At 29.1% G+C, this 17,362-nt stretch overlaps 1 protein-coding gene across 1 annotated transcript in view; it reads left to right on the forward strand.

The window, feature by feature from the left end:
* Positions 1-17,362, forward strand: part of LOC136974738 (uncharacterized) — a 108,353-nt gene that overhangs the window by 36,380 nt on the left and 54,611 nt on the right. The window contains exons 12-19 of the mRNA XM_067269684.1: positions 541-629; positions 2,697-3,004; positions 4,404-4,572; positions 6,278-6,506; positions 13,134-13,324; positions 13,393-13,552; positions 13,964-14,126; positions 16,918-17,114. Coding sequence (XP_067125785.1) covers positions 541-629; positions 2,697-3,004; positions 4,404-4,572; positions 6,278-6,506; positions 13,134-13,324; positions 13,393-13,552; positions 13,964-14,126; positions 16,918-17,114 — 1,506 coding nt within the window. The remainder of the gene's footprint in view (positions 1-540; positions 630-2,696; positions 3,005-4,403; positions 4,573-6,277; positions 6,507-13,133; positions 13,325-13,392; positions 13,553-13,963; positions 14,127-16,917; positions 17,115-17,362) is intronic.

Consider the following 17,362-nt stretch of genomic DNA (forward strand, 5'->3'; position numbering starts at 1 on the left):
CGTCTGTGAACAAAACAATATCTCATAAACAATCTGAAGTTTAGACTATTTACGAAAAAATATAATATTTTTTGAGTCTATCTTTAATCCTTTTCACACTACCATAGAAGTAACAGTTACAATGGTGTTTTTAGAAGAATAAACTTCTTTCACAAAAAAGGTAAAAAATAGGTAAAAACTCCATAACGTTAAAAACGATCAAGTGCCAGCCTTTCATTAGAGGTAATATTTTATTTAAAAATTATATTTTTTCATAAGTAGTCTAAACTTCAAACTTGAAGACAAAATATCCTGAGTTATCATTGAACATCTCATAAACAATTTTGAAATTAGGCACGTGAAGAAGACACATCACAGGATTATCATCAAATTTGAGGAATGGCAATTACATATGAAAAATCAGCAGAAAATCACTGCCTTATGCATACACCAGTGCTTTAAAAAAACTGCATGTAATCATGGATTAATAAATGGCGTATAAGTATTAAAATAAGTTAAAGTTAATTTAACACTTAAATTTGTTTAAATTAACATTTGCAGAATATTATAATTACTTCCTTGTGGAATATTCAAATGGAACGTTAGTGAAAAACAGCAGTGAAAAATTAATAAATTTTAAATTTAATGAAGTAAGTTTAATAAACTAATTTTTATATGTAATGTATAAAATTATATTATTTTAAAATATTTATCACATATGCTGACTAGGGTTTCTCAAACAGGATCCCAGTTGTTTTTTTAACCAGGGAAATATTCCGGGAAATTTTTCTTATCCCGGGAAATCCCGCAAATTTCTTAAAAATTCACTTTTTTCTTATTTTTTTGTTAAGGTTGAGGAAAATTTTGCAAATAGAAAGTATAAATAACTCATAAACTGTCAGAATAAATTTGTATTTATTAATTTTAAACCTACTTATTAGTTTTTAAAATTTTTTTTTCGTTATGGCACGTCACAAATGATCAATAATCAATACGTAGCTTATTTGTGGCAGGACTCTCAAAATTCTTTACCAGTAATATCTGGAATAAGTATGCTTATGCTGTCTTAATTTTTAACCATGCCTAATGGCTTTAATAACTGCGTAATGCCAAGTTGTGCAAATTGGGCAAGGATACAAATGAGTACGAAGTCTGCAAGTATGAAGTTTTTCTTCATAACCTGATTATTAAAGACAAACAAACTGCCGAATTATTGAGCTATGATGTTTCTATTAAAGCAGTCAAGGTAGACAAATCAAAAATACTAGAGAACAAAAGAAATACTATAATCTCGAAAATGAACTAGAAATTTTCCAGGCTACAAGTGAAAAACCATAACATCTGTTTTCTCTTAAATGCATTAAACACGATTCCAATCACATCAATTGAATTGGAAAAGGCATTCTCGGTAGCAAGACTTTTCATTACTAAAATAAGAATTAGATTGACTGATCAGAGTATTGACCGTCTTTGCTTTTTAAAATCTTATAAAAATTTACAATATTTTGTTTGTATTATATTTTATTTAAAAAAAAAAAAAAACAAAATTACCTTCTAAGTTAGAAGTTTAATCTGTTTTTTTTTATTTATTTATTTAATTTTCAATTCAATTCAAAAGCATTTTTTTTTTTTTGGTTGTTGTATGCAGTTTCCAGCAACTTTAATAAATTTTTTCTATTTGTGAAAATTTCTACGTAATTCAAAGGTAATTTTTAATATATATCTTACACAGCATTATTAATATGATTTTGGAGGTTACAGAATGTATTAAATTACTTTAAAAAATGAAAAATAATTATATCATTTGATTTCATGATATTTTGTATATCTTAGAAATAATTAATTTTCTCCCGGGATTTCCCAGGATCCTGGGAAACAGTTCACTTTTATCCCAGAATCCTGGGACAAGCAAAAGACCGGGAAATGAGAAACTCTAACGCTGACATATTAGTCAACCTCAAGTTGTGTTGTGGAGTTGGAGTTGGTAAAATTCTTTCAACTCTTTCAATTCTTTGACCCTGAATTTACTGTTGATAAAATGTAAAATATTAAAAATACTTTTTAATTAGTATCTAAAGAAATTTCTTAGAAAATGGACACTTCAGTAAATTTAGATATCAAAATATATTCACCTATAAAGGCCATTTCACACCAAAATTTTATGCTAATCATATTCAATGTGCTCTATACTTTTAGAAAATAGCTTTTATAATTTGAACAAATATTTTTACATTGTCTAGAAAGTTGTATTCTTTATAAAACACATACCAGACTAAGTATGTTTTTGCTATTACTCAACAAAAATTACGAAACATGACTCAATATTCAACTGACTTTGCATTTGTAAAAAGATATAACTTATATAATATAAAGTTTAACCCCTTAACTGATACTCAAGGCATATGTCCTGCCTGTTCCCTAATGTAATTGCAGCATTCAATTTTCCAGTAATTATAGGATGTGGGAAAAATATTAAAATCTATTAAAAATTTAAAAAATTTACCAGATATAAGTTTTGAGAAAGAAAATTGTTTTATATTAATTACAAATTATTGAATAATTTTAGAATAACTCATACAATAAAAGTAATTTTAATGTAATCTTGTTAATAAATAAAAATTTTATTTAAGGTTTTATTCTATTTTTAAATACTCTTAGATTAAATTAAGATTTAAAATATAATTATAAACAATAAGTTTAAATGTTTATTTTTTCAGGTTGGTATCTATGATTTTTCTTTTTATTTGATATATGGAAATGGAAAAAACGGTCCTGTTAATAAAACTGTGAGAATATTGGATTATGTGAAAGGTTTATATGCAAATGACACTAATAATGGCTTTTGCGATGTTGAACTTGGAGCAAATATTACCATTTACATTGAACAGTATGATGAATATTCTTGTCTGTTGATTGATGCTCAAGATGGATCTGTTCCTGATGCATTTGGTGATGAAGATGTTTGCATTTATTCATATAATAATGCATTTAATCATGAAGGCAAAATACCACCATCTAATATGATGTAAATTCAGTTTTAAATTTAATATTTTCTAATATTATAATTATACTTTTTGATTAATTCAAAAATATAGCAATTTTGATAAAATAAATGACAATGAAAACCAACATATTTCAAATCCTTAAGATATACAGTACAATCTCAAAAAGAAATAAAAATATTTTTAATAAATAAAGAAGTTTATATTTAACATTATAAAAATGTTTTTAAAGGATTTAAGCTTCAACTTCAAATTAAAAGTTAATTTTAAGTTGATTAGAAGTGTTTTTACTTGTTTTTGATATTTTTATTTTTTGAGTTATATTAAAATTTAAATGTGAGCATTTGTATATACAATGGAGTCCTGATTAACTAAGATCTGTTTAACTGTATTTCCTCATTATCTGAGGTGAATTGTGGAAGTGTAGCTTGTCAATGAGTACCTTATCAACTATAGCTATAGAATTATTTACAAATTATGATATTTAATTGCTTTAAACATCATAGTTTGTAAATAATTGTTTTATTTTTTCCAGAGCCCATAGGCATGTGCTTCACATGCCCAATGGGAAATCCAGCACTATATTTGTGTCTTTAGTAAGCAGTAGTATGAAGTATGAATAAGGAGTGAATTATTTAACAAAATTTCAATGAAAAATGAATCATTTAATACAACATTAATTAAATAAAATATCAGATTATTTAGTTTTAATTAATTGCTTCCATCACACATAATAAAGGGTGTTTTTCTTGAAAATACCCAATTTGATTTGGCTATAAAAATTAATGGTTAAAGATATAAGTTCAACAAAACTATTATGTGAGAGAAAAACTCACCAAATTTCATTAAAAAAAATCACATCTCTGTGTGTTCTCCAACAGTCACAGTGACAACATCAAAGCAGTAGGCAATTTTCAGCTGAGAATACTGCAACATGTCTTGTCTCACAGTGGTGATGGCTGCAATGTAGTCCCAAAGATCTTGATGATCTCTGACCAAAGTCGCATAAACTATATCTTTTACATAACTCCACAGAAAGAAATATAGATCAGATCTTAGTGGTCATGCTAACAGGCATACCAGACCATGTTCTGTGGCAAAGCCATGACTGGACAATAATGCTCACAATTTCACTTCTGTGCCATTTTGCAGTTTCAAAAAATTTCTATAAAATTTGATGAGTTTTCCCAGTAGATGCTATATCTTAAACCATTCTTATGGCAAATTAAAATTGGGTACTTTCAAGCAGAACACCCTGTATATTAACATAAAAATAAAAATATCTATTTTTCTATTTCATTATTTACTTACATTCTCCATTAAAAATTTAAAAAAATCATTTCTAATATATCAAAATACAAATATGAAATATGTTTTTAATATTTAATATGCCTACTGTAAATATCTTGTTTATAAATTTAGGTATTATCACCAATTTGAAGAAGAAGGAGATTTTTATATAAAGGTAGAAATATTTAATAGTATTTCAAAAGAAACAACAGAAGTGGGAATAGGCTGTGAAATGGCAAAAGAATTGGAGAGTATAGTAAAAATTGTATCTGCAAAAAGAACTTGCAAAAATCCTGCAATGGTAATTAAGTTATAAATAAATCCATTAATAATAATGATAATATTTAATAATTAAGTTATCTTACAAATATCCTCTTAAGTATTAGACAGTAAGTGTTAATCAAATTTATAAAAACTTCAATTTTAATTAAATATTTTATAATTGAATTAATTGTTTTTGCATACAATTATTGTAATAAAGAATTCCATAAATTTAACTTACTGAGAAAAATGAATTTTTGATTACCATAATGCAGATAACTAGCAGGTTATCTGTGTTTAAAAATCAATTTGAAAATGTGCACAGCTTTAACAGTGAAGTATGTATCTATATTAATATAATAATAATGATATTTTTCATTTTTTCAACATTTTTCTAACAGTGGCAACTCCTCAACTTGATAATTTTTTCTTGAAGCACCCCTACTTCTTTATCAATATAGAGATACTGTAGTTTTAGTACTTTTGGTAATAAAAGTAAGAAGTGTTATGGCATTGCTTAGCAGTCTGGTCAACAGTCTGGTCATGTGGTGATTTCCAGGTTTTCTTCACAAATCTAACATTTAAATGGGGATGTGTTTTCCATAGAAAGTTCATTAAAGAAAATAAGAAATGAATAGAGTACTGTGTAAAATATAATCAAGTATAGAAGATTTATTTTTTAGTATAGTACTAAATATAATTTATAAGTTCAGGTTTCCTTGCTGGGCAGAAATAATAAACAGAATAAAAAGAGAGACAAAAGATCATTAAAGAAAGAAAAAATCAGGAGTAAGTGTGAAAGTTGAAGACATTACACATGAAAAGGAGTGCCAGAGAGAATATTTTGTGTGCATCTCAAATAACTAAAGTGGATAACAACAAAAGTATACTTATAAAAAGAAACTGAAGTTCAACTATGGCATGTAAGATTGGGTCATTCTACAGTTAATAGCACAGGAAAAACTATTGTGATTACATCACAGTAATTTGTGTAATCACAAGGCAATTTAAAACAGATGTGTGTTATGCAGTGGGGTGAGTTATTTATGATGATCATAATTAAAGAATAGGTGTTCAGAATTTTCTGTGGAAGCAACTATTGGATAAATCTCAACCAAATTTGATATACATGTTGTCCTGAATATATAATTTCAATTTTTGTGAAAAAATCTTACTTCAAAATTTAGCTGCCAGGAAAAGATTTGGTACTATTGTTCCCTTAGTGTTTGTATTACATATATTTTCTAATGAATTTTTGAGTATAAAAGGAGTTGCAAAATGTTCTTTGCAATACTTTGACAGGTGAACTGTCATGGTGCTCACTTTTCTGATTGTGCATTACTTGTTAAACTCTTCTGTCAACAAAACAGAAATGGCAGCTCAGCACTTAAGGTTTACAAAAAGGTTCTCTGAAGACCTATTTTTTATGATCATCCTGTGAATTATAAAATTGAAGTTTCCTGGATTATGAAGTAAAAGTAACAAGTATATTTTTCCAATTTTAAAACATTTTAATATATATATCTTATATTAAAATGTTTCAAAAATAAATAAATATAATTAACAATTTAAATGTAATCTCCAGAATCAAATTAATTAAATTTTTTCAATTCATTGAACATACTATAAAATGTTTTGTATAATACATCATTTATACTTTTGTAAATCTATTAAAAAGATAATTAAAATTTTATTAGTAATTATTTTTCCTTTTTTAAATAAATGTTTGTTTTTGTTTTTAATAGTGGTTAAGGAGTCAAGCAATAAATTTACATAGTGTTACTACATTCAATTTAACTGAAAGATATAGATATTTTCGTGAATGGAAGATATTTGAAGCTGATGCAAATGGACATACCTTAAGAGAATTAGATACTAGTTTATTACTAAAAGGAAAAAGTGAATGTCTTTATATTCCTCCAAGATATTTTGAAATTGGACTTTATAAAGTTACAGTATTTATAACTATTAAAAGTAAGTTATCGTCTTAAATGTAGTTTTAAACTATAAATTAGTATGTAGAAATACTTTATGTAGTTCAATGTTTTACTTAATGATCAACTATTGATACTAAATGAGCTGCCAGATTTTTATCAGATATTATTATTGTTAATTAATAATTCAAAACAAAGCAATTTGGCTAGAACTAGACAGTTAAGCCACAGTAGAGGAATAGATGATAGAGGTAATCAGCTTAACCATATACCTCTATTATTAAATTGCTTTGTTTCAGATTAAAACCATGTGATCTGGAACAAGACTCAAATCTGAAACTCCTGCTTATTGTATAATTGTGTTTCCAGTTACACTACCTGGACCTTTGTCTAATCTCCACATCTAGAACTATTATTCCAACACATCTGCACAGTAAGCAGGAATTGTGACTCCAGAATATACTAAATTAAAATTTATTTAGAATTATTAAAATTATCATGAGTTGGCAGCTTAACCACCTTCCTCTAGCCAAATTGCTTTGTTTTGGATTATTAATTAACCTTAATATGGCTCAATAAAAATCAGGCATATCTTTTGGTATTACTTATGTATCAGGTTATGTATATTATTATAGTGTTAGATTAAAATATAAGCTGGATAAACCATGACTTAAAAGAAGACTAGCATAAACTTTTGCAGGGCCAGGTTTCAAAATTGTGCAGGGCAAAAAAAATTGCATTTATACATTCTTCTGAATTTAGTACAAAGTGCAAGTACAGTACATTCCTACAGGAGCATTGAGAGAGAGGAGATGGGAATTTTTCCCCAGGTATGAAGAAAACTTAGGTGCTTTTAGTGGTTTTAGTGGCAAAAGGGATCCATAAAAGGCAAATGGAGCACACTCTACCATGCAAGCTCTGAACAGTACTGCATACCTACATACAACTTATTTTACAACTTAGATTAGGATAGGCAAACTACATATTTTTAGTTTTCGTAATTAATTTTTTTAACTAGCATTTTAACTACATATTCTGTAAATTGAATTTACTGTTTACATATGTTACTAACCACAGACACCATAAAATTTGTGATGAGCTTTTCATGGATTGTGGGACCTTTAAAGCACAGAGCGAGTTTAGAGAACAAGAGTTTAGAGAAGCTCAGCCCATGTAGTGCTGGCCCAAGGCCAGTTGATCGCTTCACTAGTAAGGCCATCCACCAATTCTCTCTGTCTATTATACCGAGCATATATACACTAGTTGATATTTTCTCTGCTTGTGGCGCTGACGATCGGTAACTATCCATCATCAGCGTTTCAGTATAGAGGAGTTTGGAGACGTCGTTGCATTTAAGTATTTTTCTCATTAATGCAGGATGAAAACTTTTGACAATCAAAAAATGAGCTGCTGCAAACGATGTTCCCTAGTTCGTAAAAGCAAAGCGTGGAAATGCTTCGAAAAAAGCGAAATAATAATACAGTATTTTTCACACCTTTATTTTTATAAGACATTTTTAGGAAGAAATAATAACCGAGTATTATTGGCATGGAAAATACAAACTTTTTTCCACTAATACTATTTAATGATCTCTTTTCGATTCTTAAAGATACCAGTAGTTAATCGTTAATTTAAATATTTTTTTTTACTCGAAAAGTACGCAAACTTAGCAAAACTAGATTACCTATAGTAGCTACACCAGTGATTCTCAAACTTTTTCGATCCACCGCCTCCTTTGTTCCATAAAGTTATACCCAATGCCCCCTAACCCATTTTCTCTTGTGTGAGAAAGGATTGGAAATATTCTTAGGAAAACTTTTCTATGAATCTCATACTTTGTGCCCTTACCGTACATTGTTCTCAACATCTGGAAACGATTAAACGCAATGTTTCTCTTATCAGTTTAACAGAGAAAAGGGAACTGCTGTCAGTGACCTCAACTTTTGCCTTTGGTCACCGTTCAGTACCCTGCCTCCAGTGCCCCCCTAAATTTATTCACTGCCCACAAGGGGGCAGTGAGTAAAGTACGTTATTGCCCTACTTTGAGAAACGCTGGTATACACTGTCTACTATAAAAAATTTCGCATTTTCGGACCATATATGATAATTTATTAAAATGCTGTGTATTAAATCTGTTATGAAATTATTACTTTTGTTAATTAAGACTCTAAGAATAAATATCGATATAACCTTTCGAAAAAATTTGCTTATTGTTTCGCAAAAAAATAAGCAAATTTTTTTAGATTAGTAAAAAAGTTTCGAAAAATTTTTGCGGAAATATGGTGATATTGAAAGTAAGAATTTATTATAATTAATATTGGAGAAGTACATAGAATTGTGAACAAAAGCAACATATATTGTTTTAAAGTTCAAATTAAAAGTATAGCTATGGTAAAAGTAACATTGCTTCAGTTTACATCTCTAATATAAATAAAATTCTTTATAGAAAAAGCAGAAGTTTATTACATAAAAAAAATTAATTTATTGAATAAAGTGTACACTGTTTTTGAATGAATTTTACAAACTGCAGAAAACAGAAATGTACTAAGCTTCCTCCTCATCAGAAATTTACAGTATAAATTAGACTTAATATTTACATTTAATTACATTAGACTTTTAATATTTTTCTAGAAGTGGGCTTATGATACAGTCTGAGAACTTTTTCCACAGTTTGACTTAATTGTCTAGTCCAATTGGTTAGTAAAGGGCTAACAAACTTTGTTGCTATAATATTGCACATGCAATTATTCTGATTTGAATGTGCACCATCAGTGTTAGCCTTACACCACAGTACAGGGCAGTTTTTCAAGTATGGCAAAATGACCTATATCAGCTTAACTTTCAAACCAGCCTGGCAAGGATTTGTGTACAGTGGTGCCTCGTATAACGTACGCCTCGAATAACGGACTTTCTGTTTGACCGTTACGTGATTCGAGCAACAGACCGGCTGCAAACAACGGACTTTCTGTTTGGCCATTACGTGACTCGAGCAACGGACTGGCTGCGAACAACGGACTATATAATTGGTGACTGCTCCATGGGTGCGTTCTTTAATAGCAGTCGCTCTGCGTCTCCGCTACTACGGGAGTGCGCTGCTGTTCATAGGCATTTAGGAACGACGGTGAAAGAAAGAAAGATGGCAGCGCCCGCACTATCGATAGTATCGTGATGGAGGAATCTATAATTCTAAAATATGAGCTTTTAAAGGCAAAAGAAGGGTCACAATTGTAAAATTTAACCATAAAATGGATTATTTGTTGAAAGAACATTCAAAATAGCCACGAAAAAAATTAGAATGCTGGTTACCATTCGAAAAAAATTCGTAAAGACACATTACCACGTGCGCTAACTCGCGCTTTCACAATTTCTAAATTTTCATTCATAAAACCACATAATGGACCCGGAAATGAAACTATCTGAGCTATGGAGGACGCCATGTTGCTTTCCACCATAAACTACTGCTACAAGCGGCCGTTTTTGCCGTTTGACAGTGCCCACTCCCACCGGAATTTAGGAACACATTCTGCAGGAATTTTTAAACGGATGTCGCTCGCGCAGAGTTACGCGGAGGAATAAAAGAACGCACCCCATGTTCATTTTTTTAATGATATAGTACGGTTATTTTATGCTGCGGAACGAATTAGATGTTTTAACATGTATTTCTATGGGAAAATGCGTTTTGTATAACGGACGTTTCACTTAACGGACTTGCACCTGGAACGGATTAAGTACGTTACATGAGGCACCACTGTATGTCATTACATCATCAAAAAAATCAGTAAGAATTCTAATCACTCCCACCAATGCTGGTCTTGGATAATGAAGCTGTCCTCTATCTTGGTTTGATATTAAGCCAAAAAAGAGCTCCATTACTTGCAGGATGGTTGAGGATTTCAAGGCACTCATAGCATGCAACCTTCTCTTCAAGAACTCTAATTAAGTAACCACTGATAACTGCCAGAGAAGCATTTTCAATTGTACAAGGAACACTGCAGTCTTGTGTGACAGATTGCAATTTTTGCAAAATAGACAGTGAAGAATCATGCAATTTACAGACTTTATCTTCAACATTATAATTGGTTTCTGTCATAACAGGTAACAACTTTGAGAAGGAAGAAGAGCATGGTTCATTTCCATTCTGTGCAGCCTTTAAGATACCAACTTTTAAAATCATTTGCGTTGTAAGAGATGCTGATGAAAAACGTAAACAAGTATTTTTGTTAAAACGTTGCAATTTTATATTTATACAATTAAATGTAATACCGTCGGCCATGTTTTATATTTATTTTTACTTGAGAGTGTATTTTATGTGAAAATGGCAATAGCACCAGAGGACGTTTTTACCATATTTACATTTTATTGCGGAGGCAGTAGCCTCTAAAGAAAGGTCGCCTCCGTGTTTGTGAAATTGTGGACTGTCAACTGGAGCAAACAACGGATGAAAAACGTAAACAAGTATTTTTGTTAAAACATTGCAATTTTATATTTATACAACAATGAATGTATTTTTATCTATATACCAAGCTGCTATTGAAGAGAAAGTCCCATCAACTGTGTATAACTCACGAATAAATATAACAATATACAACTATAACTATATATAATTATCCCAATTTCATAAAATAGCTATACCTGCACACAAAAGTACAAAACGACCAATTCACTGAACGTGTGAATCTCATCGTTAACTAGCGCCAAAATCTTTCGCAGTGGCGAAAAATGGAAACAGTGTGAATACGGCAATTTTCCTTACAGCAGATGGCCTTACTAGCGAAGCGATCAACTGGCTTTGGCTGGCCCTATTTAAGTGATTTGTATTTAATGTGTTTAATCATCATAAATTTTTTTTGATCAACAATAATGTTTAAGGGAATCTCTTGAGTGTTATAGTGCAAGGGCCATATTATATGTATAAATTTGATATACATTGAGATTAGTATATTTAAAACAAGTACAAAGAGTTCATTAAAATATACAGCTATTTACAAAATTTTAAAAGCAAATAACTCTAGTTTGATATTGGAGAGTAGGTTAATACCAAATCAATAAGTAATTAATGTAAATCTGCTTATTGAAATAACAGAAAAAACATCTATAATTTTTTTTTTCTGAAATGTCTTATCATTGAACAATCAGAATTACATAAGAAAGACAAAAACCTTTCACACTTTGTTTCTAGCAGTTTAATCACTATGCACATTTATACACACACTATTATATTAATTTAATTAAAATATTTATTTATAGACCTATATTCATTCACTCTTGCTGCTCACCTTTTAGTTTCTCTTTCTCAATTTCTTTGTCTTCCCTTTATTCTACCAAGGAAGGTCAAATTTTAATCAAAGAATAAGGGTTATTAGATTATAAGTATAATAAATAAAAGCAAAACCCAAAATAAAGCAATTTAATCTAAATTAAGAATCATCAAAACTTATTACAATTTTATTATAATGCAATATACTAAAATAACCAAAAAAATAAAATTATATGTTTATTATCTATTTTGTATAAAAAGTTCTGACTTTATTGAACTTCACTAAATATTTATTATTATAAAGATTAATGTAATGTTTACTATCTATTTTGTAATAAAAATTAATAAAATGTGATAAAATAAACAAGTGAATATAACTTTAATAGAACTATTTTCAAACAATCTAAGAAAATTATTTTTATTACTATACACTATAATAATTTAATAATTATTATAGTGTATAGTAATAAGTGTATAATAGTGTATATACAGTAGAGAGTCATTTATCCAAATCAATTGGGGACTGGGGTTGTTCGGATAACTAATTTTTTGGATAACCGATTATGTACGAAAAATATATTAACCTATCCGATGTTGAAATTTTTCTCCATTGCGTGTCACTTCGTGTTGAATTTTTCTCAGTTGCGTGTCACATCATGTTGAATTTTCGTCGATTTTAAGCCTAACGAAAATTTTTATAATAATAATCGAGGCTATTGTATCATTAAAAATTATTTCTTTATTTTGTACAAACAAAAATATATTGAAAAATATAAAAACAAAAAAATTATACTTTAGAAGTTAATCTAGTATCAAAAACATTTGATTCAGCACAACACAGTCCGACTGGAAAGCTTTCAGTTAACTGACGTTTCAGTTGACCGGCTTTCAGATGAACGACGCTCTACTGTATATATAGTATTCATTAAAACTTACTTTATATCCAAAATTTTAAGACAGTACAATTATTTTAAAACATAAGTATTTCTCTAAACAATACATTTGAACTATTTAACATTTTATTTAACTACAAATTACATTTAAATAATTTTTTTTTTTTTTAAATATTTTCACTTTAGTAGAAACATAAAGGATTTTTATTGAAATGATGATAAATTAGTTTAAATTATGACAATAATCTCACTTCCTTTCACTCAAAAAATAATTTACTTCTTTTTCTAATAAATTCTCTATTAAAGCTGTTGTTATTCTTCCTTCTTTACAATCCTCAATACATTGTTTCAACCTTATCTCTAAACTTCTTGTCATTGTTATATAATATTTTTCACTGTTCTGAGTTCTCCAATAAAGAAGTATTTTATTAAATTTGTAATTTAGTTTTAATGTCTAATTATTTAAGAATCAAATAAGGAAAATAGATCTAAAGATTTCGTATTATATTTTCTATAGAATTAGAGAATAATGGTGATTTTTTATACATGGGAAATGGTTCTGATCATACATGCTTGAAGATAAATTACACACCATTTGGAGTGAGAATTTTGGAAGATGGAACATCATATATCAAACGAGGAGTTGGACAGTTGATTTATATGAATCCTCTTAACTTCTCTGTAGATCCTGACAATCCAGACAACATGGTATAGTTAAATAATATTTTAAATTAATAAAATAAAATGTGTTATAAAATATGTGCATATTTTTCTAGAATTATGAAGTATATTGGTTTTGTTATCGAATTGATACAATGGAGAGTCTTGTTTATGATAATGGTTCCTACGTAAAAGGTAACTGGTCATCTCCAATTTTTAATCGAAAAAATATTGAAGGTAAACAAGATAAAGGTGGATGCTTTGGAGATGGTCCTGGTAAGAAAATTTATTATTATATAAATTTGTTATTTAAATTAATACATTATAAGTTGAGATGATTAAAACATGGGTTGCACCACTAAAAATCTCAGGTTTGAGTCTGGATTAGATCCCAACAAGTTTTCAAGAGTGGTCTGTCACTCATCATTTAAGCATTATTAATCTATGATGTGCATGAAAAAAGCTCCTCTAGTGACCCTAGGATAGAAAATTTTAAATATATATCTTTAAAATACACATTCAAAAAAATTATTATAAATAATTATTATGTAAATTTAATACATAATAATTGATTAATAAAATAACTTTTTGATTTTTTTTGTTTTCCATAATGAATTTAATTCTGTAAGCTTTGTTGCGTGTAATGCTGTAATAAATTATTTCAGTTAACATATTTATTTTTATTAGGTTCAATAATCTTGGATCAAGAATTATATTTTGATACAAAATGGCTCTGGGGTCCAAACATTACTTACAGAATTTCTGCAGTTCTGCAAAATGAAAACAAAACTGCAAGAGGACATTTACAGATAGAATTAATTGAGGGAATTTCACCTCCAATAACATTAAGGTAATAAATTTGTTACAGTTTTTCAGTTAAATCTAATTTGAATATAATTTAAACAGTAAGAAAATATGGAAAAAATTAATTTAATAAGACAAAATATAAAATTTTATAAAACAGATTTATTAAACTTTTATTAATAAAGTTTAAATATGTCATAAATGAACACAACACTTCTAGCTGTTAATTGTAAAATGTAAATTATGAATATTCTTTCAAATATCTGTTATGGTAGCTGTTTATTCATTCTACAAATATATGTCTCTTTAGTTTGAAAAAAATACAAGAATTTCGGTAGACTATCTTACAGTCTTTAGGTCAGGATCATCCTTTATTGAAGATACAGGTTACATATGTATATTGGGCTTATTTTATCTTTAAGCCTCTCTTCAGTGCGACATTAATATTTTTTAAACTCACAATACATTGTACTTTACAGTGTATGACTCTTACATTATAATGTAAAGGAACATTATAAGTTCTTTATAATGTTTCCTATGCATTTTGGACTTAAAGATAAAATAAGCCTGAAATGCATATGTAACCTGTATCTTCAATAAAGGATGTTCCTGATCTAAAGGCTGTAAGATAGTCTATCGGAATTCTTGTATTTTTTTCGGATTAAAGAGAGATACATTTGTAGAATAAATTATGAATGTTTTCAAATCAGTAATGGTCTATCTTTAAGCAGACTAAAGCAGAATAGGAATGCTACAGCTATAGCTATAGCATTGTGTCTTAAGCCTAATGAGTTTCCCCAGAAATGATGAAATGACCGGCACAGTTGTTAAGCTTCCAGGAAAACAGAAGAAGAAAGGATTGATGGGAAGAGAATTTTTCAAGAAGGTAGCATGTGTGAAGTGTGGATCGTGAATGAGGAAGCCATTCACGCCCCCCCACTTCCACAAACCAAATAGCTGAGCCGAGAGGAAGTGAAAAACTATTATAGTGGATTGGAAAACAAAGGTTCAAGGGAGTACTTCGTTGGGTTGTTCCCAACTGTCCGTATAACAAATTGACGTGGCATAACAATATTAAAAACATAACAGTTATTAGCAGATAACTCACTCGCTCCAATTTTACATAACTTCTTTGCAATATGAGGTAGTAACAAATTATGGAGTGTAGCTTCTTCCATCTGAATGACGAGACAGCTAGTCCAGAAGTGAGGGTTTTTCTTTTGTCTCTTCTTATCCTCTTATGTGATTGCTTTGGCTCTTTTACCTCTTTACAGGAAATAGAACAAGATCACTACATCCTAACAGGAAGTAGTTTGCAACTGCTATGGCTTTACAGGAAGTAGTTTGTGACTGCAACATTTTTCATAGTGAAACGAAGATCTCTGATAAATTTCAATTCTGTGAGGAATGAGGGTGGTGAGGATTCAAATTCAAACTTTTTGTCTCTATTGTGTAAATCTTTAACAAAGGACTCTTAAGATTATTGTCAGGATTCTAATTGTTACAATTTGTAACAAATACGGCCGAAGATGGACAAACAACCTGTCCGAAATGCATACTGTTGTCATAATAAACATGTGTCTACCGACCTCTGTGTGATTACTCTGACTGTCTGTTAATTGAGTTAATTGATGTACATTCATCTGGCGACACTTGTAAAAAAGTTGTTGGTCAGTGAGTTTTCATCCTGTTGTCCAGATTAAGGTTGTATGGAGGAAAGTAAAGATGTAAATGTGTATTGCTTGTTATTAAAGTTAAGTAAAGAAGTAAGTAAGAAGAAAAGGTAATGTTTTTATTTACTATCTTAACAATGTCAATAGTGTGTGATAAGTTCTCCATAGAGCCAGAAATTAGTGCTCATAGTCATATATTGTAACATAAGGACCAAAAGCAATTCACATATCTATATGGAAAGAAGCTAAGATGACAGTGATTGTTGCAATAGATTTAAGAGAAACTTCCAAGCAACAGTGAGTCTGTTGGCTGTTCTGTTTTAGTATGCCTAAAGATGCCTTTTTAACCAGATGTAAAACTTTGTAGATTGTGAATGTTTTCAATACTGTTAATGTACTAGTATTAAAATTTTCTCATTATAAAAAAAATCTCACGTCATTCTGAGCTTTTCTGGTAAAACTGCATCATGCTATTGTAAATACTTAGTAAATTGATTGATTTTTCAAATTTACTCTTTCTTTCAGATTATTCTTTATACTTATACTTAAAACACTAATTATCACTGTCACCTGTTCTGTTGTAAATATCACTATTATATTAGGTTAAGAATGTATGTTTGGGTATGTACAAAAGAGAGGTTGTAAAAAACTTTGAAAAACATAAGTTTATTATAAATTTGTTTCTTTTTTATGTAAAAACATATCAATATTTCTCTATCGTTACTAGTAGTAGGTTCTAGGATTTGTAGTTGAGACAATAGCTGTTTAAAGTTTGCCTGTTCAAGTTGCAACTTGAACAGGCAAACTTTATTGCTTACAACCCTTGTGTGTTTCATACTACATAATAGTCAGCAAACTTACAAAAACATTATATAAATATAAGTAGTATATTTCAAGTTTATAAAAAAAAAAGAAATTTTGTAAGTATATAGGAGCTGCAGCATGCAGCTTAAAAGCCACAGTATGGTCACCACAGCTATATACAATATTAATTTTGTTTCTTATATTTAAATATGTCTTGTAAAACATAATTATGTAAAATTAAAGTTTGAATATAATTAAATAAATGTATTCTAAATGATAACAATTAATTAATTTAAGAAAACTTAAAACATAATAATTTCAATTTTAGATTAATTATTTTATTATTAATTGTATTTATAGATGCAGAAATGAGATTGAGTGCAATCCTTTACCAAATAGTTTTCTTTTAAATCCTCCAAGATCTGTGGAATTTCAAGCTCGTTGTGAAGGAACTTGCCGTAATTCCACTAAAATTTTATATGAATGGGAAATCATAATGAGAAATTATGAAACAGGAGAAACTATAATACTAACAAATTATTCTGATATTGTATATGGTAATTCAAGAATTAATCTGTTTTAAAATAAAATTTTATTTAAAACTAGCTGACCCGGCCACGCATTGTTGTGGCTCAAAATGTATCTATTATAAATGTGTAACACTTCCCCGTGGGGGGAATTTCAAAAAATCCCTTTTTAGTGTATATTCTGTTGTAGTGTTTATGAAACCGTGCCGGTGCTTATTCTGTAACTTGAACACAAACTATATGGTGTATTTTCTCGGACACATGGCAAATTTCATCAC

This window comes from Centruroides vittatus, unplaced genomic scaffold (genome assembly GCF_030686945.1).
Source record: "Centruroides vittatus isolate TY-2023 unplaced genomic scaffold, ASM3068694v2 contig_355, whole genome shotgun sequence".
In the NCBI taxonomy this organism is placed as follows: Eukaryota; Metazoa; Arthropoda; class Arachnida; order Scorpiones; family Buthidae; genus Centruroides; species Centruroides vittatus.